The sequence below is a fragment of the Punica granatum genome, chromosome 4 (assembly GCF_007655135.1).
Source record: "Punica granatum isolate Tunisia-2019 chromosome 4, ASM765513v2, whole genome shotgun sequence".
NCBI classification, from domain to species: domain Eukaryota; kingdom Viridiplantae; phylum Streptophyta; class Magnoliopsida; order Myrtales; family Lythraceae; genus Punica; species Punica granatum.
This window is the reverse complement of record NC_045130.1, coordinates 2,633,300-2,655,722: the sequence shown is the minus strand read 5'-3', so window position 1 is coordinate 2,655,722 and position 22,423 is coordinate 2,633,300. Positions and strand designations below refer to the sequence as shown.

Below are 22,423 nucleotides of genomic sequence, written 5' to 3'. Positions count from 1 at the left end.
ACGTGGAGACCACCAAGAAAAATCCAAGAAAGAATGGGAACTTTTTAAGCATGAAGAAAAGAACAGGGTGCGTTTCGTAAGAATTTAATATTTTAGGGGCTCAACTCGGTGTGGTGTCACTGTCCGATTATCAAATGGATTATTTGTTTTGTCGTCAGTTGATAGTTGAGAGACTCATTCATCCATTCAGGTAAGAAAGAAAGGAAACTTAACCAAACCATCCCACTTGAGGAAGAAAGCAAGAACTTCTAGTCCTTTTCAGATAAGTTTCCTTCTTTGAAGAAATCTTCATTTCCTCCGTTACGTTAAGGTCCTGTTCAGGGCATGGTTCCGCGGAAGAAGTGCATCTGGGTAGCTGCAAATTTGGAGTTTGTGCAGGCTTCTTGATTCGTTGTGACCGAAACCAATCCGGGCCGTTGTGGAACTTGAAGTTGGAGCAGAGTTCCTGCTCAGTTAGAAGTTGGCTGAAACATCGAGCTGATTTTGGAAAGAGAGTTCTTTCAGGATTAGAAGTTGTCTCTGTCTCCGTCTCTGTCTCTGTCTCTGTAGTGAGAGGCTTGATTGATTGATTAGATGGCAGGGGAGGAGGATTTGGTCGAACTCAAGTTTCGGCTTGCAGATGGGAGCGATATCGGTCCAGCGAAGTACAGTCTTGGGACGACCGTGGCTTCTCTCAAAGAAAAAGTCGTGTCTCAATGGCCTAGAGGTTTGTCCTCAGGACAGGAGTTCAATCATCTCATCCGATGAGTACTTCTTTATGTGCAATGCTTTTGCAGATTTTTTTTGTGCTGTTTGAATGAATGACCTGTCAAATGCTCTGCACGATAAATGCTTTGACGTCAATAAAAGAACAGAAAAGTTGATCCCTAAGAAAGCCGTAAAAATTACATGTATGGTTTCTATTTCCGGCGTTTTTCCACGAAATATTATCTACTAGCATTTGTTTTCTTTTGTATCGCTCCTATAAATATATATAGCTAGTTAACAAGATAGGGTCCTGACATCGGGCATTGTCACTTCTAATCAGACAAAGATTGTGCTCCGAGGACGATAAATGACGTAAAGCTAATCCATGCCGGGAAGATCTTGGAGAACAACAGGACACTCGCTGATTCAAGACTTCCGATTGGTGAGTTTCCCCGAGGAGTCATCACTATGCATGTCGTCTTGCGGCCCCTTCGACCGGACAAGAATAAAGGTAATATCAAAACTGATGCTAGTACTTATGATTGGTCCTTGTAACCGATTCCATTCCTCCGTTCTGGAAAGCACCCAGTGAGGTAGATTTCTTCTAGGTGCAACTCACAAACTTATCCATGAACGGGAGTTAACGAACAGCAGGAGATAGATACACAGTATACTCTCTGAGAAATATATTTCAAGTAGGGATTCTGAGTGTGATAACCAGATGGAGAGGACTACTTGCTGATAGTACGTAACCTCAAACTCGGCGGACATTCTTCTGCAGGGAAGCCAGAGGAGGACAATGTGAAGAAAACACGGTGCTCCTGCATGATCTTGTAGCTCGGAGTAACAACTGTTCAACAGAACTTGCATTTACTCGTGTCGGGATTCTTATGTTTCTCATTCATTGGTTCTTGTTCGGTTCGCCCTCTGGAAAAGGTGAATTTGTGCAGCGAGCTTCTCGGGTCGAAACCAAAGTGAATAAGAGATCAGGAATGTTGTGGTGTTGAATTGACAGGATTGGTTCATTGGTAACAAGAGGCACAGAAGGTTGTGCATATATTTCGTGAGTATCAGATGCAAATGTTTGAACCTCAGCGAACTTCAAAGCAATGGCTTGGCCATATAAAAAATTTCAAGTCACTGTACATCGATGACAAATTACAAGTTTACAACCGTATAAGTAAACGGGTAATAATGTTACAGAGATTTGATTTTTTTATAACTGCAGCAATGGTGAATCAAATCCACCACCAGTATGGCACTTATTTACACCAGTAAGTATCGCTGCATCTAACCTTTCCCGATCCCATGCCAACTTTGCAGAGACTTCATCTAAGTAACGATAATTCCTTGCCGCAATCTATGTATATACTGTCACTACGATGGATTCTCTCCCAGAGAAGCTGATGGTGACCGGTTCAGACTAAGGGCCTTCTTAGAAGGCCGAACACATTTGAGAGTCATCACAAGTTTCTGCCTCTCGCCTTCAACCTCCGCGAATTGAAGGCTTAACTGTGAATACCGGCCATGCATCTCTTTTAGCTCAGACTCTACAGCTGAGTACCTCCCCTTCAGCTCAAGCATGTCTCTGATCAGTTCGTTGATGTCCCTGAAGCTCTTATATATGGCAGCCTCATCGCTGTGTTGTCTTAGGAAAGAGCTGCAGAGAATGAAGAATGTCACAAAAAAAAATGTCAGATACGTCAAAAGATTCTTGCTTGGTAGAATCTCCGCAGACTAGTAGTTACATGGAAAAAGTTATGAGAATATAATACCTAAGTGAGGAAAGTAGGGAGAAATTCAGTAATAAGTGCAGAAAGAGAGTACCTTTGGAAACTCTTCTTCGCCTGCAAAGCACCGGCTAATTCGATCTCTAAAGCAAGCACTCTTTCTAGTGCATTGCCGCCGCCTCCCAAATCGTTGAATGATGGATAAATGCTGCCCAGTTCCTGGTTTGCCTGATAAATAGCAGTAATAATAACAAGAAGAGTGAATCAATCAGAACTGCTTATTATGGGAAGACAAGATAACAATGCGAAAAATCACCTTATCCAATTGCATGAGTTCCCTCTCTAAATCTGGAAATTTTGGGTCAAATTGATGATCCTCGTAAGGGAGGAGCCAGTTCTCATTTTTCATCTTTTCCAACTGCAGAAAGAGAAGAAAAATCATAACGACAGCAAAAGAAAAATATTTTCTACTGAATAGAGTGCATCTGCATGATATAAGCGTACTCAGGACATACCTCTTTATTTAAGTTCTCCATGCTTGACCTTAAACCTTGAACTTTGAAGTGGTCATTAACGAGAGCAAGATCCTTCGCATCGCTGTCCAGAAAATTCTCTCCGTTTACAAGTGCAAGACTCTGGACTCCATTTTCACCTCTAGATACAGAATCCTACGATAACAGATGCATTAACGAACAGAACAATGTTTTCTAAAGAAACTGAGAAAGGGTTAAAATTGTCCTCATAGATGAACCTCAAAACAATTTCAAGGAAACCATTCTAATTACTTAGCATAGTTTCATATGTCACCTGTTTCGTATGCATTTCAGCAATTGGACTTGAGCAGGAATCAGCTTCGTCACCATATAGTGAAAAGGCCCGGTCCACACTTCTTCTCTCACTATTCGCTGTCTCAGCAAGTGAAATTTCCGAAATGCCCGATTGTGTCTTGGAACTCTCAAGTAGCTCCTTAACTTGCGCAAGTTCTGCTTCAATCTTAGACTTCTCCTCACAGCACTCTTGCAGGGAAGCTTCAAGCTTCTGCTTCTCTTCCTTGCAGCACTCGAGGCTTATCAAAGAGCACTCCATCTCAGCCTTCATACAGTCGTACACCTTGGCCTTCTCCCGCTTATCAGTAACAATCTCCTGCAACTCTGACTCCAAGTCCAAGATCTTCATGCTCAGTTCCTCGTTCCTCCTCAAATTAGAAGCCTCGATTCTCTTCCTGTTCTCGCTCTCATCAACAGCATCCTGTAGCTTCAAGAGCATCTCCTCACTGTGCTTTTTGGAGATAGAGAGCTGCTGCTTCAGTTCCTGAACCTTCGATTCATACTGCTCCTTAATGAACGCGATTCTTAATGATTCTTGAACAGCAAAAGGAGGGCTCTCAGCTTCTTTCTTCTGGCGGGCTTTGGCCCATTCAGACTCGGCCGTCTCTTTGAGCTCCCTCAAATGGATGGACAAATTTTTGAACTCTACGGTTTTCAAAACCTGAGCAGATAGCCTCTCACTTAGCTCTTTATACTCCTTCTCCATCAAAGTCAATTCCCTGCAGTGCTCACAGAGCTTATCTTTGAGTACCAAAAGTTCAACTTGAAGTTCCTCGTTGGAAACTATCAAACTATCAATCTCCTCTTCGGAGCTTGCTAGCCTTTGCATCAGCCTTTCGATCTGGAATTCATGCTTTCTATTTCCTTCCAAAATTATGCCATCCAAAACTTCATTTCTCCTCCTGTGTTCCTCGAGCTCTAGTGCCAGAGCATCATTGTTCCCAATTAGAACTCTGTTTTGCGCAGCGGCGGCTTCTAGCTCAGTTCTCAGGGACTCAAGGTTTCTCGACAATTCTGCATTTTCTTCAATAAGATGCACTTCATTGGCAAGAGAATGATTCAGTCTGCTTTCCATATTGAGATGCTTATCATTGAGATCCGCGAGATTCCTCTCTGAGAGCTTAAGCTGCTGGACAACATCCTCAATCAACGTCCAATACTGAGCTCCAGTGTAAACTAATTGAGCGTCTGAAGCTATCAAATGGCCTTGCATTTCAAACAACTGGTCTTCCAGATGTTTGATCGAGAATGATTCTTGAGAAGCCACTTTAATGCTTTCTTCTTTCTGTAACAGAAGGTTGCACAATCTCAATTTTTCTGACTCTAGATTTGATACTAATTGCCTCAACTGAACCAGCTCGGAGTGCTGCTGGTCAAAGTCTGGCAACCGAGAGCGTGTCTCATTCAATTGTGCAGCGAGATTAGTTATTGTGTTCTCCATTTCTTCTCTGCAGCCTCTCTCTCTTTGCAGTTCTTCATTCAAACATAGCAAACTCTCTCTCAGCTTAGTAAGCTCTGACACAAGACGAGCAGATTCCTCGGTTTCTTCCCGTAATGATTCCATCAGAGAACGATTGTCCTCTGCATATTCTTCTACAGCCAACTTGCTCTTCTCAAGTTCTTCACCGAGATTTTGTAATGACAAGGTATTTTCGGCAAGATCCGCATTCTTTAAAATCAACTGTTCTAGCTCAGCTTTGAACCTATCAAGATCAGCAATTAGCACCTTTTGCTGCTCTTCATAGATTTCTTCATCTTTCAAGCATGAATTCAGCCTACCTGCAATAATCTCAAGTTCCGATTGAAGCTTCCGCACCAAGGTATCGGAGGTGTTTATCTTTGATAGCATATCACGTAAGTCACATTCAAATCTCTCTTTCACAGCACAAATATCAGACTCCGATTGACTCAAAGAGGCATTGGCAGAATCTCTATCCCTTGTTAAAACTTTATTCTCTTCCATTAGTTCGGAGATCCTTCGACGTGCAGTATTCTGGAACTCTTCTAGTTGCGACAGGGCATTAATCAAGTCCAGGGAAGATCCATTGACATTCTCATCGTAACTGATGATCAAACTGCGCAATTTCTCCTGCAACACAGAGACAACATTCTTCAGATTGTCCCTCTCAGATTCTGATGAACTTAATGAAGCTTGAGCAACATCTCTTTCCCTTGCTAGAACTTCGGCTTCTCCGATTAGGTCGGAGATTCTCTGATACACCCCACGCTGAGCTTCCCCTATTTGAGATACAACATCAAATAAGTCTCGTGATGTTCCACCACAATTCTTGTGATGAACCACTAACAAATCTCGCAATTTCTCCTCCAAATTGTCGACAAGTTTCTGCAGATTTTCCTTTGCAGATTCTGACAAACCCAAGGAAGCTCGGGCTTCATCTCTCTCGGTTGCTAAAGCTTCAATCTCTCCCATTAGTCTGGAGATCTTCTGCTGTGCAGTCTCCTGAAATTCTCCCAACTGCGATACAAGGGCAAATAAATCGAGGGATGCCACATCAAAATTCTTGTCGTGATTGATCAACAAAATATGCAATTTTTGCAGCAAATCACCAACAATTTTCTCGAGATTTTCCTTAGCAGGTTCCAATGCACTCAACAAAGCATGAGCAGTATCTCTTTCCTTGGTCACACCTTCAACTTCTTTCATTAGTTGGGAGAGCCTTTCATCATGACACACCAAGAGAGCTTGCATTTTTTCCTGCAAATCACTGACAACTTTCTCAAGATTTTCCTTAGCAGACTCTGATGTGCTAAAGGAAGCATGAGTCATCTCTCTTTCCTTGGCTAACACTTCCTTCTCTTCTGTTAGTCTCGAAACCTTCTCATCATAAGCTTTTAGTAAACCCTGCATTTCTTCCTGCAAATTGCCAACACGCATCTCCAGATTTTTCTTCACACACTCCACCTCGTGAAGTTCATGTGTAAGGTTCACCAACTTTTCCTGCAAGGCAATGTTCCCATTCCTGAGATCACTGGATTCTCCAGTCTCCTTTCTCAGTAAATTGTCCAACTCAGTAATTTTCTGCATGAGACATCCATTTTCATCAGTAACACTCCGTAAACTTGCTTCTAAGTTTTCATTCCATTGAGTCATATCATAGAACTTCGCAGACAAAGCAATTTGCTCCTTTTTAAGTGATTCAACCTCATCCAGGGTATTTTGCAACTTCAGCATCAACACATCGTTCGATTTCTTATAAAATCCTAGCTGCTTCGTCATTTCATCTTTTTCATTCATCTTCACACCCATATCTGAAACTGCTTCAAGCAGGGTCTCCCGCAAAATCTTAGAGAAGATATCTAAGCACATGTTCTCATAGTGCATGTCTCGAACTTCCTCCTCGACCTTCCTGTAAAGTTCCTCCTGTAAGCTCAATGATCTTCTCAAGTCATCTAAAAGGGCTTCTCCACCCAAGTTTTGTTTCTTCTGCAGCAAAGCTCGACTCTTATAAGTCCCAGCAGGATTAACTTCTTCAGGATCTTGAATAGCCTCTTTGATGAGATTCTGGTTAGCCTCGTACATGGCGGAGACCTGGGAAGACAGAAGTTCGAGATCCTTCTGCAATTGCCTGACAGCAATGGAGTAGTTCAGGCGGGCCCTTTTGAGGGCAGCCTCTGCAGTGACAGCCCTTCTCTCAAGCTCTTTGTTGAGCACATTTAACTCATGTTTTTCTTCTGTACGTAATATTAGCTTATCGTTCATATCTTGCCTCATTCTTTCCATCTCAGCATTCGTTGAAGAAACAGCATATAAACACGCAGAGTGCTCACTCCTCAGATTCTGCAGCTCTCCCAGCATATGCCTTTGATTCCCCTCAAGCTCCTGAATGAAAGCCTCATAATAACATTCCATCTGGCCCATTTTCTGCACGAGACTCTCCTTCTCAGCCTTTGACTCCTCCAACTCCCTCACAAGTTCGTCTATCCTATTCTTCATTGAGTTAGTTATATCAACTGAATGATGAAGCATGCTTTCAGGTTGATATAAATCAGTCCCGAGCCCAAACCTTGATTTAAGTTCTTCACTATCGTGTGAATTAGAGTCCACAACAAGCTCTTTTAGAGCAGGCCCACCTTCTAGTGCCACAAAGTTTAGACTTGATATCACCTGTCCAGTCCCTTGCTTGAGATCCTTCAACATCATCAGCATTGACTCCAGGTCCGAGCCCAACACCCTCAAGTCGGTATCATCAAACCCGAAGCAAGCTTTGTTCTGAAGCTCTCTTAGCTTATCTTCCACGAGTAAAAGTCCCTTTAGCCATCTGAGTTGTAGGTCTTGATATATAGGTTCCTCAACATTTGCTGCTGATTTCCTGCCATTATTCTGAGACCTAAGCTTATTGTTGTTATCTTTCAGGACTTCAATCTCACGTTTGAACTTGGAGCACTCTGTCTTTAGAATGGCCACCTCTCGAGCAAGGTTTTCCCCTGATGCCATCTCAGCAGCAAGCTGCTGGGCGAACTTCTGTGCTTCCATTCCCAACTCATCAGCATGACTCTGTAAAGAACTCAGTTCTAGTTTCAGCTCGTGAAGAGAGGTTTCTGCTGAATCTAAACTTCCTCTCAGCCGACTCTCTTCATACGCAATTGCTAAATCATTGTCCCCAGAAAATTCTGAGCCCCAGCTATTAATCCAATCGCGTGTCCCATGCGTGGGGGGATACTTCTGATCAGAATTTTGAGAGTCAATCTCGTGAGGGCTTGGTGCATCCTGTTTATCAGCATATAGAGATCCAGATGTGTTTGAAGAACCATCAAATGCAATGGGGGATCCCACATGGTCTTCATTCTGGGCGGCGTCATCTTCATGCAAAGAATGGTCTCTCAGCTGGGGATTTAAGTTAACCCTCGAGTTTTCCTGCAACCAAAAGGATAGTAATTTAGTGAAGAGAGAGAAACTGATAATATAGATATACGCGCAGCTTGTTTAAGTGTTTCTCTCCATTCAGTGCAAGTGATAGGTGCTGTTGGTTTTCAACAGGATACATAGAGGAGAAAATGTCTGCAAAAAATATGTCAAGCATTTTCTAAAGCAAAAGTTACTGCAATCCTGTGTTTGTTAAGACATAATGATAAGTCGTTAAAAGTAAGCAGGAATTTAATTATATTGAATGGCAATAGAGTTAAAATAACCAAAAGCTGATAAACCACTCAGCGATCTAAAGAATACGAAAGTAAATTTGAAAATAAAAGATACTGCAAAGGAAAGCATACCGCATGATCACTGATAGTGACTCCAGACGATAACAGTCTTCCAGTGGCCGATTCATTACGACTATTATGGTCAGAAGTGGTCAGCAAGCCTCTCTCTCTGAGCTCCCTTTGCTGCTCGAACTCCCTGGATTTATGAGAAACCAGAAAATAAGCTTGTGCAAAGTAGAAAGAAAAAGCACGAGATTTACAGGACTTAGCAAAGCACCTAAAGCCCGTTTTAGAAGTCAGCAGCTGCACAGTAACCTATATTGGCACAATTAACAAGCCGTTAGATGTATGTTCCCTTCAAGAAATACTTTAAAACATGGAATAGAATGAGTAATTCGTAATTTGTTCCATATTATTTCACCAATATGGTGCTTCAAAGGAATTCTCAGTCTTCCATAAGTAGCCTATATGAATTCGAGATCATGCTATTATGATAGATTGATAATTAATTTTATTTTATTAGATTTCATTTGTTTTATTCACTTATTTTACTTCGATTCCGTTCTCCGTGCATAGAGATCATGCCAAAGCAAATGTGCAAACAAAAAGTATTGTATTGGCAAATTATAGTGACGAAGAAATCGCACCAAACATAGCAATATTCCCACAGATACACTTAGCCAACCTGCAGAAAAAGATTTAATCGGAAACAATATGTGAAAGAATCCTCACATGTAGAATAGATCCAGAATCACATCCCTGAAGAGGGAGAGCAACCGAAGAGGGTTTCAATGCATCAGCATAATCGGCGAGGTTGATAGTTGCCTCACCAAGGAGGCTAGACCTCGAAGAGCCCTGAATCAACAAGATTTAAAAAAGGATAAAATTAATCTTCATCATCACAAGACTTTCTTACAGGATATAACTGAAATTGACAAACCAGGAGGTATGGCATTACCATTGAGACCACAAACTTATAGAGCTTCTCATCAAAATGTTTGGTTCGGAGGTCCTGAAAGAGCCTCGTGGTTTCATAGATAGGATCAGCCCACTTGCAAATCCCATTTCTCACATTAGCTTTTGTTGTCTTGGCTGTTGCCTTCCCAGAATCAGCCGGAATGAATGTTATGAAAAGTTTGTCCCATCCACTTTGAGGAATCTGGAAAGGAACATTAATTTCTAAGTAACCTTCTCATAGAGAATCGACACCACCTCAAGAATTAAGAAGTCCACATACAACATATGGGATGTCAACAATAAAGTAGAAATGAGATTTATCGAGCAATAAAGCAGTGAATCAAACATTTAGAGAAATTAGTGACATGCACAAAAATTTTGGGAAAAACACATACATGTGTAGCATGGAACTGCAGACGGAAGACAACTTTGGTTTTCGTCTTCTCAGGCTTCCACCTCGTTATTCTTGACATTATTGGATAGTCACTTGATCATCGGAACGGACATTTCAAGGCCCACTTTGATACCTGCAATCAGATTTATCAGTTGAGTTGATTTAGTATTTGATAACTACATCTATAAACATCAGTGCCATAGTTATCGTCGTTCAATGGGAATCAAGAAAAAAAGCTTTTGGAAAAGCAGGAGGTGCAGGAAAGTGTTGGACTAGGCAAGCATAACATTTAGTTTCCCGACTTTGAACATAAGTTGCCTCACAAAGCCTAGCTTCATGGTAATTTATGGCCAAATTTTATTAATTCCTCTATATCCACCAACTTGTCCCAAACTTATCCCTCTTAGAAGTCAGACCCTGATTCGGCTGATTAAGTGGAGGGAAAAAGCTTAGAGGACTAAGATTTTGGAAAAGGCTAATCAAGTTTCAGAATTGCAGCCGAAATTTTAACTTCATTGATTACAAAAAAAGAAAATGAACGTGAAGGGTTCTGTCTGCTTCGCTGCTAGACTAGACTAGATGACAAGCAATTCACAACCAAGCTCAATACATTCAAATGGCACAACATGCTCAGATCGCTAAGCTCAACTGCTTATCTGTTAAACCCAGAAAGCAAAATGCTACATGCATTCATCGAAGGAAATATTGGCAAAAGATTCAATGAAGAGATCGGCTGAAGTCCCTCACGACAAGCCTAATACTGCCGTTTGACCTTCACCACCACTAACACCAGATCGACCAACTTAATTCTCTATTCACCCTGCATCACTTTCTCAGGATTCCAAATGGGAAAATGGGAAGAGAGAGACCCAAAGCTAAAGCAAGCTCATACCTTGAAAGTGGAGACACAATCTTCACCACCCGAAATGCCGCACTCGTAAATGCCAGAGCCGAAATGCTCCGATGAGGAGGAGAAGGAGGAAGAAGAAGAAAAATATTACCAGATCTAAGCCCTGAGAAGAAGCAATGAGCAAAATATGAGCTTAGATTTTTATTTCGGTTCAAGAAACGACAAGGAAGAGCCCCACGAAACAGACCCGAGAAAAACAAGAAAACAATGGTGAGAGGACACTCAAACACTCCTAAGTCCTAACTAGACCCGGGGATGGATTCTGACAGCAGAAGAGGAACAGGAGAAAAACAAAGACCACGGCGGTTCCTCTGACAAGGTGCCTGACCAAATGTGGCAAGAGAAATCTACTCTACCCCAAGTGAAGCATGGCAGGAAATGTAAAACAAGTTTCATTTTTTTTGCCCTTTTGCTTTCTTTTTTTTTTTCCCTTCAAGAAAACGCCAAAAAGAATTTAAAATAATGGAAATTCAAACAACCTCGAGTCGAATAATTGAACTCACTGTACGCGGAAACCAGCATATGGGTGGAGGAGGAGGATTCAGCCGCCCAGACAGAGCAATGTGGAGCTCCGCAGTGCCGGAGAATGGGGTCGCTTGCTGGGATTTCTTGCTCGGTCAGATTGAGGAATGGAAGAGAGGAATGGGAAACAGTGGTGAGGTGGAGTAGGTGGGCGGGAGACTGGATCTGGCGGGGGGTCTGCTTAAGCTGAAAGGAAGAGCAGGGCAGAGCTGGGGCGGGGCTGATGAGATCAATGGAAGTAAAAATGGAATCTTTGGAGTGAAGGTTCTTTGACAGAGCTGCTGGGTCTGCTGCAAGTGTGAGCCATCTCCCTAGAGAGAGAAGGGGAGGAAGGAAGGGCGTGTCTGTCTGTCCCTATGTGTGTCTGTAGAGAGAGAGAGAGAGAGAGAGAGAGGCAGAGATTTTTCAATTCTCAGACTAAACGATGGTGTCACCGCCAAAAAGACAAAAAAAAAAAACATAATGCAAAATTAAATCAAATTTAAACAATAATTTATCCGATCCCAAAAAACAAAATATGTATTTGCTTCCATTATGATATGTTCGTGTTATTAATATTACGTCGTATGTCCGTGGGATGTACCGTTCGGTCACGAACATTATGATCGGAGGACGGCCCGGTGAATTATTTTCATGGAATATATAGATGGAATTTTGAAAAATTGGAGACTTTTTCTTGAAGCAGAGCCGAAAAGCTGTAAAGTGAAAGGGTGAGAGCTGCGTGGATCATTAATAGTAAGGTGCAGTGGAGGTGGGGATGAAGGTGAGACGTCAGCTTTCATTATTTTCTTCTGATTAATTATCTAATTATCAATTGATTAATCAGTTAATTATTGATTATTAATTAATTAATTGTTGTTATTTTTAGCGGAGAATAGGGACGTCCCGCCAAATACTTCGACATCTACTTAACTAATCCCGAATGATTTATTCAGTAATTTTCGGGAGCGAGATTATTCTCATTTTTACAATTAGGATCTTGTTCATTTTACGTTTGTGCCCCTGGGCATTGACTTTTGCTGCATTAATGCCCCCCCAGCGATGGGATGGATGACTTGCTTTCTGTTCGGTATCAAGAATCACGAGACGGGTTTCAGTAGCGTTCGGAGTTTCGTGTCGGCGTGCGCATAGTCTGCTTGAGTCGCGATACCAATGTTATCGACTTATTAGAGGTTTATTAAGATTTTCAGGTGGTTATATAAAACACGAATCTTGATGCAAATTCAATTAATTTGGACCATTTTTTTTCAGATATGAGGTCCCGACGTGGATTGATAGTTTGGCCCTTATTCAAATTAGATGAGTGGATGCTCTTGATTAAAGGAAAAGTTATTGCCTCTGCCGGATAAAGGCCAACTCCCCTTAACCCATAAAATGCAATTTCCCGAATTTCATTTCATGTGCATAATTGATAATCCGATATTAATTTCTTTCATTCATTGCAATTTGATGCGTTTACAACTATCCAAAGACCCTTTTTGGTTGTGAGGCTCCATTTTGGAAAACGGCTTTTTATCTTCTTCTTTTTTTTTCCTCTTCATTGGTAGAATTAGATAGTTTTTTTAAAATATTCAAGCCCTAAAAAATCCGTACATGTTATTTCAAAAATCAAAAAGAAAATGTTAATCATCCTGTTGGTAGAGTTACTCTATTGTATAAATTTATGATCTATTATTCACTCATTTATTCAAGTTCATTTACTGCAATTTAATTGATACTTTCATATTGATTATATGGAGACAGAATCAGGGAAGGATTCCTTCAAGGATTCGAGATTTCAAGTAAAAAAGATTGGAGTGATAAATGAGTCATTGGAAGATTGGACGCCTTTCAAGAGAACATTTTTCGAATAATGTATTTTTGGCAAGTGGATGCCCAAAATTAATTGGAAAAAAAAAAAAAAAGTCTTGGGTGAAATTGGAACCGGGATGGGCTCGTGGTGTCCGACCCGAAGGGGACCCGCTCCCACATGGGTTTGCTTCTTACAGTGGGCTTTCCGATCAGTTTTCTTCTCCCCACAAGCTCTCATTTGTCATGATTCTCTCGCACTCAACGACAGCTCATCCACCCACCCTACCTTTTGACTCTTTTTTCCCATCACGTGACAATCCAATCAAGTCACGTGAATTTACACGTGGCACAACAATTCATTCATTACGTAATCACGTCGAAAAGTACTGTCATCAGTTTCCTGTGCCGCCGGCTCGCCGTCTTGGCAAAGATTAAAAAAAAAAAAAAAGGAATTTAAGAAACAAATAATCCAAACTTCCTTTTCTTTTTTCTTTTTTCCCAAAAGTGGTTTCCAATTTAGATTAACGCAACGTTGCCTTTGAAGCAAGAAAATTCAAATAAAAGCAAATTTACACCTGTGTGAAAACTAAGAAAGAAAAAGAAAAAAATATACATGCGATGATTCGCTTTTGTGCATTAAATATGTAAATCACGTTCTTAAATCTATAAATAGATATATACTTTTTTTCTTGCTAATAAAAGAACACGAGATAATCATTATATATTTTGACAATTTAATTGAATAACATGGTTTCAATGAATTTATCAAAGTTTAAAATATGAAAGAAAAGGGGGATAAAATCAGGGATATGAAGAATTAACATGTTCCGACATAAATAGTCCCTGTGATTCCTTTTAATCAAAGGAAGTATAAGAAATTGGAGATCAAAAAAGGGGGGGGGAACAATGGAACATAATTAGAAGCAAACAAAGGGACATTTTCAAAAGTGAACAAAAAGGAAGTGGGTCAAGGGGAAATAATCAACTCTGGCACAAGCAATGTCCCATTATTATTTTGATAAACACACCAAGATCTTATGGGTCCTACCCCTCACCTAAAACCCATTTATTCCTCAATCAACACGGCCAAATAAAAAATTTGGGTCATCAATCCCCAATTTTTAGCCCAACTTTTCTTGTAAAGCTCTTTTTCGATAATATATAGTGACTTTATTAACTATGATATCGCATGTTGATGGATTGCACGATAATGATAATATTTAACCGTGAAAATGAGAAAACTTTGGATTTAAAGTTTATCGGGTTAGGCCCTGACCAGTTGCCGGGCCAAACCCAGCAAATTTGGTGAGGCCCGAGTCCACAATTTCTCCTTTCCTATTAAAAAAAATGAGAAGGAAGTCCAATTACAGTCAACACCACCAAAAAAAAGAGTACGGAAACCTAAATGATATTACCGGATAAGACTAAGAGTGACTTACGGTGCGTTTGGTTTCAGAGTTAAAATAACTTTAATTTTGATTGTGGAAAATGACAAAATGTTATGTATTGTGTTGAGTTAAAGTTAAAGTTAAATTTTTGACTTAAGAAATGTGTATTTTTGTCGTCTAGTGAGTTGAGTTAAAGTTAAAATTAAATTTTTTGTGATTTTAACTCTAAAAACAAACGAGACAGAGCAGTCGTCGAAAAAATATAGACAAGAAAACTAATAGTCATAGTTTGCCATTAACTAAGGAAAAAAGGAGGAGACCGATTTTTCTAAATCTGTAAGCTGATTCCCGTCGTTTCAAGACAATAAATCATAGATTCATGGCTATAAAAGTAACATCACTACCTCTCGTTAATTAGAACATAGCAATTCAACTCATCACTTGAAGTGATTGTACAAGGTTTTGAGCCTCTTTGAGGCCTCCAGCATAGTTTCTCGATTGCCAAATGCGCTGACCCTAAGGTACTCCTCGCCCCCGGGGCCGAACCCAACGCCTGGAACGGTCACGATGTGCGTCTTCTCAAGAATATCATCAAACACGTCCCAAGAACTTGACCCGGGAAAATGTACCCAAGCATAAGGTGAGTTCTTGCCGCCATATGCTTTAATCCCGAGCGATTCAAATGCGTCAACAAGAATCATCGCATTGTCTCGGTAGAACTCGATTACTTTGTTCAGAGCCTGCAAAACGATGTTTGATCATTTATGGTGAGAGACGTTGATCTTATTAAATTAGATGCCATTAAGATGATTCAGTTTTTTTAAAGCGATTAATTATCTTCAATATATTGATCATATTTTAGATATTGAGGCGTTCTCAAGTTCAAAGATTAATAGACAAATTGATTGGTTTAATTAACCTGACGGCCATCTGGAGAAAGGCAGGCTAGTCCGCCTGCTTGAGCAATGTTCGATGCGCCATTGAAGCACGTGCACACGATACGATTAAAATCCTTGATCGCAGGAAACCCGTTCGAGTATGATAGCTCCTCAGGGACCACAGTCCACCCAAGCCTGACCCCTGTGAATCCAGCAAACTTGGAGAAGGACGAGATCTCGATCGCAACCTGCACTAAGGAAAATCAATGAGTTCTGTACAAGTGTTGAGAAAATATAGCTATATGTTTCAGTCTTCAAAACCTCTTTGGCGCCGGGGATCTCAAAGATCGATCTTGGGCTTCCATCTGATATGTAGGCTGAGTACGCAGAATCATGGACTATGATCGACCCATTTGCTCTGGCAAACTCGACCAACTGCTCGAGTTGGGACCGGGTGGCGGCTGCCCCAGTTGGGTTGTTGGGTGAGCAGAAGAAGATGATGTCCGTCCTCGGAGTGTTTTCCAGGTCCGGGAAGAAATTGTTGTCGGGATAACATCTCATGTACACAATGTTTTGGTGCTTCCGAGTTTCCTCCTCGAATTTTCCTGCTTGACCAAGAATTATGCTGGAATCTACGTAGGCCTGTCAAATATATATAAGTTATAAGTCCATTAAGTGCATTGATCTGCAGTGTGTATATATAATGATTGGTTGTGTTATATATTTCTAGATGAGCTCTTGAAAGCCAGGTCATGTTACCGGAAACGATGGATCGGGAACAGCAACGGTCACTCTAGATCCCAGGAGCATCTGCATATGTAGACAATGTACGCTATACTCTATATGAGATATTCTTCCGTGCATTATATTTTTAGATACTGACTATCTGATTAGAGAGCACTAGCTGGGCTTCGATGTTCTACCTGAACACGAGAGATGTCGCACTGGGCGCCATCTGATACGAAAACTTCTTCCCACTTCACCCCCATGTCTTTGTACATCGCCCTTGCTATTGCCATTCTCAGTTCCTTGAACAATGCAGCAATTTAGATCTTATCAAATTCAAATTAATTTCACGATCGTACATAATTACTAAACTGAAACAAGTGATAGAACATATAGCAGCTGAATATGATCTTTTTAATGCAAATCAAAATACGGAATACTCTAGTCATATTGATTCTGTCATGTTCAAGCGTGAAGCAAATCGTGACATTATACATAATATGTTATGCCTTCACATAAATTTAAATCATGTGCACTCCCAAGTTATGAATAATCGACTGTTGAAGATATTTGGATCTCACCTATAAAAAGAAAAATTAGGGTCCGAGACAAACCATGCATGATTTCAAATGATTTGGATGTAATGGAAGCCTTAAATAATTCCTAAATATAATAATTTTTATCTGCAATAAGTCATAAATGTAACAAATGAAGATTCACAATTTTGTAAACATATATAGATGACGTCCGGGCGACTGTCTCCAAAAAGCTCATAGTTAGTCTTTTGACTCCGTAGCTCAATCGTGCACTACTAATCAAGATCTTTCGTTTATACATGTGTGTGTGTGTGTGTGTAACAAGATATAAATTATAATATAACATACGCACACATGCAAACATATATATAATGCCAAAGGCTAGATAGTGGGAAAGCAATCTAAATCATATCCATTTATCAAAAACATCTAACTAATATCCTTGAACAATCGGAAGAAAAACATCCGTTTGTGGCTGATAATACATTTGATGTATTTTGTGTGTGTGTGTGTATATATATATTCAGCAAAATATATATATATATGGATGCACATCTTTTTATTATTAGAAGCTGTCCTTCATTCATTGAACTTACAATTTGATGACCCTCACTTAATTTTCTTTCCCACTTAGGATTTGTTGGGTTATTGAATTCATGACAGGTTGGATTAATTGCAATATAACACTGTCTTCATTTTTCAATTCTACTTTTAATATTGATGATATATCTTTTGTTCGCCCCTTTTATTCAAAGAAAAATAAAAATCATCAAGTCAAGGTCCATCATATATTATTGATAAATTAATAGAGATGAACAGCATCGAAGAATAAGCATGGAAACCCGCTAAAGATGTGGAGAACATCTATTCGACCCACGTGGTTACCTTGCTCATCTCCATAATATATTATTGATAAATTAATAGAGATAAACAGCATCGAAGAATAAGCATGGAAACCCGCTAAAGATGTGGAGAACATCTATTCGACCCACCTGGTTACCTTGCTCATCTCCATAACCTCTGTAACCTCTGACCGTCGATAAGGCTAGAGCTTGCTGGAGTAAATAAAGAGACATTATATATATATATATATATATATATATATATATATATATTACTAAAATGTATATAATAACACAACGAATGAATAATGTATACAGATAATACGATTCTGGAAATAATGAAAAATAAACAGGAAATTGTAATATATTTGTATATGTGTGTGTGTATATAGCGAAAATCTTTTTTTTTACTTTTTTTTTAAATTTCTATAGAAAAGAGGAAAAGAAAAAAGCAGATGAATAATTTTTTCTCGGTAGTTAACAGATGAGTAACTTTAGGACAGAGAATAATGCATTATTCATTAAAAAAAAAACTTTAGGACAGAGAAATGTCCGAGGAGCTGGAATTGTCTTCCAGAAGCTCAATGAAGCCCATGCAAAATCTATTTTTCTTCACATATGATCTATCTTCGACTTTTGACTTTTGAGCTGAAGAGGAGAATGGGTTTAGATAGGTCAACAAGCACAAGCTTCCATGAAAAAAATGGTCTGGGAGAGTGACATATATAGTTCAACGAGTGAAATTGAGTTATTATAAATTATAAATATACGGGGCAAGTGAATGGACGTGAGTTGCGTCAACTCGTACTCAGACTCTAATGTCTACTTCGAGTTTTCTTATTTCATGGTATTTGCTTTGGATTTTAGTAATTTGCTGTTACTTCTTCAATGTTACAATTAAATAAAAGTTACTATGTTCGCTGAAAATGAAAAAAGTTATTGCTTTTCGTGAAGCACTTTGTTAAATACTAAAAGAATACCATCTAATTGTTCATCTTTCATTGAACTTAATAGACCTTGGATATATATCGTCCCAAATCAAACGATTAAATTTTTTTTTTTGGATAGAGAAAAGGGGTAAACGCCCAAGAACAAACGCGATTTGAATTATATCATAATAATTATTACTAGATTGATATATATGCATATATGTAGTATCCTTCCCTGTCAAGAGATATATATATCTGCACTAACACTTTATTTTATAAATCAATCATGATTGTTTTTATATTATCATCCTCCGCACTAATTGTTAGGGATCAGAAAAATTGGCCCCGTTTGGCCCGACTTACGGTTGGAGGCCCAAATTGATACTCCAAATTGAGTAATTAAATCCTATTAAGGATATTTCTCCCATATATCTCATAATATATTATCTCTTGAATATTTTAGTGATGTATATATCTTATTTACGAGATATTATTTCCTATCTCTAACCACAAATATGGAAAGTAATCTACTTGTTATGTGCAATCATATATTCCAGTTTGAATCCCACTAGAGCGCTTTTGGCATAATTAACCGCTTCATGAGCCGCCGGGGGTTCACGGAGCCCCGAGGATTAGTCGGGCGAAGTCTGGACACCTCGGGTTAGCAAAATATATATATACATATATATATTCCACACAAATTACGATATCTCGATACAGATATATCGAGACTCCTATAAATACCTCTCCAAGTATTCCTAAATCCTAGGTTCTATTATTCTGCTTTTCTTCGATATATTCTCATTTAAGCATCGAAGAGGGAAATAGAGACTCCCATCGATCCTCTCTTTTTTACAGGTCACTCAAGACTCGTGATCTGCACGTGATCAAGGTCCGAAACCGAGATCGTAACACTAATTAATACCTCAGCCATAGCAGATGTGATGATATGAGGAATAGGCTCTGTTGTATCGCCAATACCAAGTCTGATCAACTTCGCATGTGGATATTTTCGAGCATGTTCGAGCTCTCGCATAGCAATCTATTATAAGAACACAAATAAGAAGAAAACTAATCAGTAACTAAATGACTAATGATCAGTAAATAACTAATAATTAGGTCTCTTTTCGTAGATTTATTTTCCCCTGAAAAACAAGCACATGTAAAGTTAAGGAGCTGTGGTGGCTACCTCAGGAAACAAGTAGCCTCCTCGTAGATTTTCCATGTTGACGTTTCGTGGTACTTTTGAGCGTTGACCTGCATGCATTATTATATCCTTAGTCCAAGGATAGCAACAGTCACTATAATAAATACCATTGTTAGAGACAAAATAATAAGAGGCAATTACAAAATTTGCCTCTAAAACTTTTATATTGAGACAAATATAATATATGCCTTTTATATGGATTTTATTTGTCTCTAGAGCACCAAAAATTGACACTTTGATAAATAATAAATCTATATCACAATTTCTAGCAGCAAATAATTATTTTACCTTTAAAAAATACTTCTAGAAACAGATAAGTAGAGATATATAGAAAATTTGTAAATAAATCCTCCTTTAGGAAGCAAAAGATATAATTGATTTCTAATCCAATCGTATTTGCCCCTAATATATTTTTTTAGAGGTAAATTATAATTGCCTCTAAATGTAATAAACATTTGCCTCCAACTTAGCAAGTTTATCTACAAAGTAATTAGATAAAATGTTGAAAGTTTGCTAGATTATTTTTACTTTAACATAGAAAATTTACTAGATATAAATTATAAAATATTCAAGTAGCTCTCTCCAAAAGTAAAAGATGGCTTTTATTTATTTATAAATGTAACATTATTCAAATGTTAAATTAAATAAAGTAGTTGCTAATATTTTTATGTATTTTGCATAATCTACTGTATTTTCATATGATATTTTTATATAAATTTTTAAATATAGAAACAATCGTCAAATTTACCATCCCGAGGAAAAAAATTTAATGAATATATGCACAATATTTGATTTACTATCATATTTACATATTAAATTATTTTTAATTTTTTTATGAGTAAAAGCTCACATATTTATAGAGTCTGACATTTTTTTATTATAAGATATAAATTGAATTTGTAATTCAATTCAAAGATGCACTGGTGATGAAATTGTAAAAGCGTTAGGGCTAAAAATATTGTGCTAGAGGTAAAAGGTTCAAGTCGGGTTCAAAATACAATATAAAGATATGAGATATATTAGAGTCAAATTTACTCACTATAACTTTCATAATGAAAAACGATATAGGGGCAATTATGATTATCCTTAATGATAAATTTAGTAATGAAAATTTGTTGTTATATCTCATCAATTGAGGCAAATTTAATTAACATTGATAATACTAATTAGTGACTTTTATTAATCGTTGCTAATTTGTCCCCATAGACCTAAAAATATACGAGTAAATGGGGCAATCCACTCATTTGCCCCATATACTTTTAGAGGTAAATAAATAGATTTTAGAAACAAATTTCATTGTCTTGTAGTGAATTGACACTTTGTGGGAAACATGAAAAATAATGGAAATTTTTTGTCTCTTTTATTATCCCAAAATAGCATCACATCCGTCTAGATGAAATCGGTTGACCAAAAGGCTTGCCAGTTGATGAACTGAAAGATAGGTGGACTCGTGAAAGAATGCAAAAGGTTCACGACCCGGAAAGGAAGAACAAGTAACAAGTAATATTCTTTGTCGAATCAATATTTTAACGGGAGAGTAGATAACTGAAATAAGCACACACGTTTATTAAAAACAAGATATGATATTAAAGTTTCGCAGGCAAAATTGATAAAAGTTTCTCTTTTGTTTCGTCTAATAGATCATCGGGGAGAAGGATACCGCTTCTCAATTCAGTATCCAAGTTTGCATCATATTTCATCCTGTCAATAGGATTATAAAACAAGTAAGCTTTAAGCTATATAATCATAGGAACAAAACTAAATTATTTAATTTTTTTTATCACTGTATATATAACCTGGTGTAATAAAGTTTTCGGCGTTGGACAGAAGCTGCATTGTCTGGCATGCAAGGACGAGTCAGTGCAGGTTGATGAGGATAGCAAAGACTCATTTCTTTCTTTGTATCTCAACAAATACTCGGAGATCTTTTATTGAGGATATGGAGGATTGGTTTGAGTTAGCGAATGCAATAGGCAGAGAGCATGAATCCATATATATAGTGTCATGAGAGAGCAATAATCTATTCTCCTGAAAAAATACACAAAATAAAATAATAATAATAATTGGACAATATTTTTAGGTTCATAATATTAATTCATATATATGCAATACGTATATTTATCTGAATTTTCTCTGTTGCTTCCTGGAAAAGAACAAAGGTTTTGTGATACAGCTGCTCACATCATTCTCACCAAAATATAAGTATTTGTGCTTCATATTTATTAGTTTTATCATTCATCAGCTTTATGTTGGTCTAAAGGAACTTATTAATTGTTGTATATACTTATTCACCAATCAGAGCGTGACTATAAATATTCCTAGCATAAACAGAATTTCACTTTCATTTTTTTAAAAATTCTATACGTTTCCTTTGCAAGGAAGGACCTCTACGCCTACGTGCATGACAACATATGGAAATTTCCACATGTGTAATTTCCGTGAACTTGACCCCTAGTTTGGTTCCAAGTAACCTCTTTATTTTATTTTAGGAAAAGAAAATCTCACTTTTAACCCCAATCTTTATAATATACTTTTTCTTTTCCAATTTCATCCTTTTTTTTTCTATCCGATATTGTCTTTAACGTCACTTATTTTGTTTACTTTCACGACTGCCTAATTTTCTATCAAAACTTAGGAATTTTGAATATTTGTAAATAAAAGTTATTTTTGAAATTTTTATAAAGGCTGATGGACACGACCGATAAAGAGAGAGGGGAGGACATAGTTGCTGGCACCGGCCGCTCTCTTCCGTCGCTGGCGATCCCTAGAGTGGCCAGCAACCTCACAGAGGGTGGTGGTCTCCCGCAACTCCCCCTCCCCAAGAATCGATGGAGATCTCATTATCCCTGAGATCTCTATCAAGTTGAGGAGGGGAAGAGAGGCAGTTGACGACCTAGGAGGAGGGGTGGCCACCGCGTTTGACTCTTCATCCGTCTCGA

The 22,423-nt window shown here is 38.5% G+C and overlaps 3 protein-coding genes across 5 annotated transcripts; 1 reads left to right on the top strand and 2 right to left on the bottom strand.

Annotated features, from left to right (window-relative positions):
• Positions 1 to 184: 184 nt before the first annotated feature.
• LOC116205604 (membrane-anchored ubiquitin-fold protein 6) lies at positions 185 to 1,699 on the top strand. Its single transcript, XM_031538237.1, has 3 exons — positions 185 to 706; positions 1,028 to 1,198; positions 1,469 to 1,699. The coding sequence occupies exons 1-3, from the start codon at positions 574 to 576 to the stop codon at positions 1,522 to 1,524; spliced, it is 360 nt and encodes a 119-aa protein (XP_031394097.1). The 5' UTR covers positions 185 to 573; the 3' UTR covers positions 1,525 to 1,699.
• An 85-nt stretch (positions 1,700 to 1,784) lies between these two features.
• LOC116205602 (COP1-interactive protein 1) lies at positions 1,785 to 11,568 on the bottom strand. 3 transcript variants are annotated; one of them, XM_031538235.1, is made up of 12 exons: positions 11,145 to 11,568; positions 10,648 to 10,768; positions 9,757 to 9,888; positions 9,363 to 9,563; positions 9,137 to 9,259; positions 8,682 to 8,719; positions 8,477 to 8,600; positions 3,225 to 8,120; positions 2,933 to 3,085; positions 2,734 to 2,835; positions 2,515 to 2,645; positions 1,785 to 2,347 (listed from the first exon to the last, which is right to left on the bottom strand). In XM_031538235.1, the coding sequence occupies exons 3-12, from the start codon at positions 9,832 to 9,834 to the stop codon at positions 2,065 to 2,067; spliced, it is 6,129 nt and encodes a 2,042-aa protein (XP_031394095.1). In that variant the 5' UTR covers positions 9,835 to 9,888; positions 10,648 to 10,768; positions 11,145 to 11,568; the 3' UTR covers positions 1,785 to 2,064. The 3 variants fall into 3 exon arrangements, with proteins under 3 accessions (XP_031394095.1, XP_031394094.1, XP_031394096.1); XM_031538234.1 differs by having other exon boundaries at positions 11,169 to 11,568; XM_031538236.1 differs by lacking the exon at positions 11,145 to 11,568 and adding an exon at positions 10,853 to 10,999.
• A 3,118-nt stretch (positions 11,569 to 14,686) lies between these two features.
• On the bottom strand, positions 14,687 to 21,428 carry LOC116205619 (aminotransferase ALD1, chloroplastic-like). Its single transcript, XM_031538252.1, has 10 exons — positions 21,281 to 21,428; positions 21,145 to 21,185; positions 19,467 to 19,534; positions 19,203 to 19,319; positions 17,499 to 17,561; positions 16,168 to 16,272; positions 16,004 to 16,054; positions 15,566 to 15,886; positions 15,286 to 15,492; positions 14,687 to 15,106 (listed from the first exon to the last, which is right to left on the bottom strand). Exons 1-10 carry the CDS (start codon positions 21,373 to 21,375, stop codon positions 14,804 to 14,806), a joined length of 1,371 nt encoding a protein of 456 aa, XP_031394112.1. The 5' UTR covers positions 21,376 to 21,428; the 3' UTR covers positions 14,687 to 14,803.
• Between the last annotated feature and the right edge of the window lie 995 nt (positions 21,429 to 22,423).

Excerpts from the sequence above, each read along its gene's own strand:
- LOC116205619 (XM_031538252.1), bottom strand. The coding sequence starts at position 21,375 with ATGAGTCTTTGCTATCCTCATCAACCTGCACTGACTCGTCCTTGCATG. Across the intron at positions 16,273-17,498 it reads GAGATGAGCAAGGTAACCAG|GAACTGAGAATGGCAATAGC; the intron begins GTGGGTCGAATA and ends GCATTGTTCAAG. Across the intron at positions 15,107-15,285 it reads TTTCTCCAGATGGCCGTCAG|GCTCTGAACAAAGTAATCGA; the intron begins GTTAATTAAACC and ends ATCGTTTTGCAG.
- LOC116205604 (XM_031538237.1), top strand. The coding sequence starts at position 574 with ATGGCAGGGGAGGAGGATTTGGTCGAACTCAAGTTTCGGCTTGCAGAT. Across the intron at positions 707-1,027 it reads CGTGTCTCAATGGCCTAGAG|ACAAAGATTGTGCTCCGAGG; the intron begins GTTTGTCCTCAG and ends ACTTCTAATCAG. Across the intron at positions 1,199-1,468 it reads TCGACCGGACAAGAATAAAG|GGAAGCCAGAGGAGGACAAT; the intron begins GTAATATCAAAA and ends ATTCTTCTGCAG.
- LOC116205602 (XM_031538235.1), bottom strand. The coding sequence starts at position 9,834 with ATGTCAAGAATAACGAGGTGGAAGCCTGAGAAGACGAAAACCAAAGTT. Across the intron at positions 8,720-9,136 it reads ATTCTGGATCTATTCTACAT|GTTACTGTGCAGCTGCTGAC; the intron begins GTGAGGATTCTT and ends GTGCCAATATAG. Across the intron at positions 2,348-2,514 it reads GCGAAGAAGAGTTTCCAAAG|CTCTTTCCTAAGACAACACA; the intron begins GTACTCTCTTTC and ends CATTCTCTGCAG.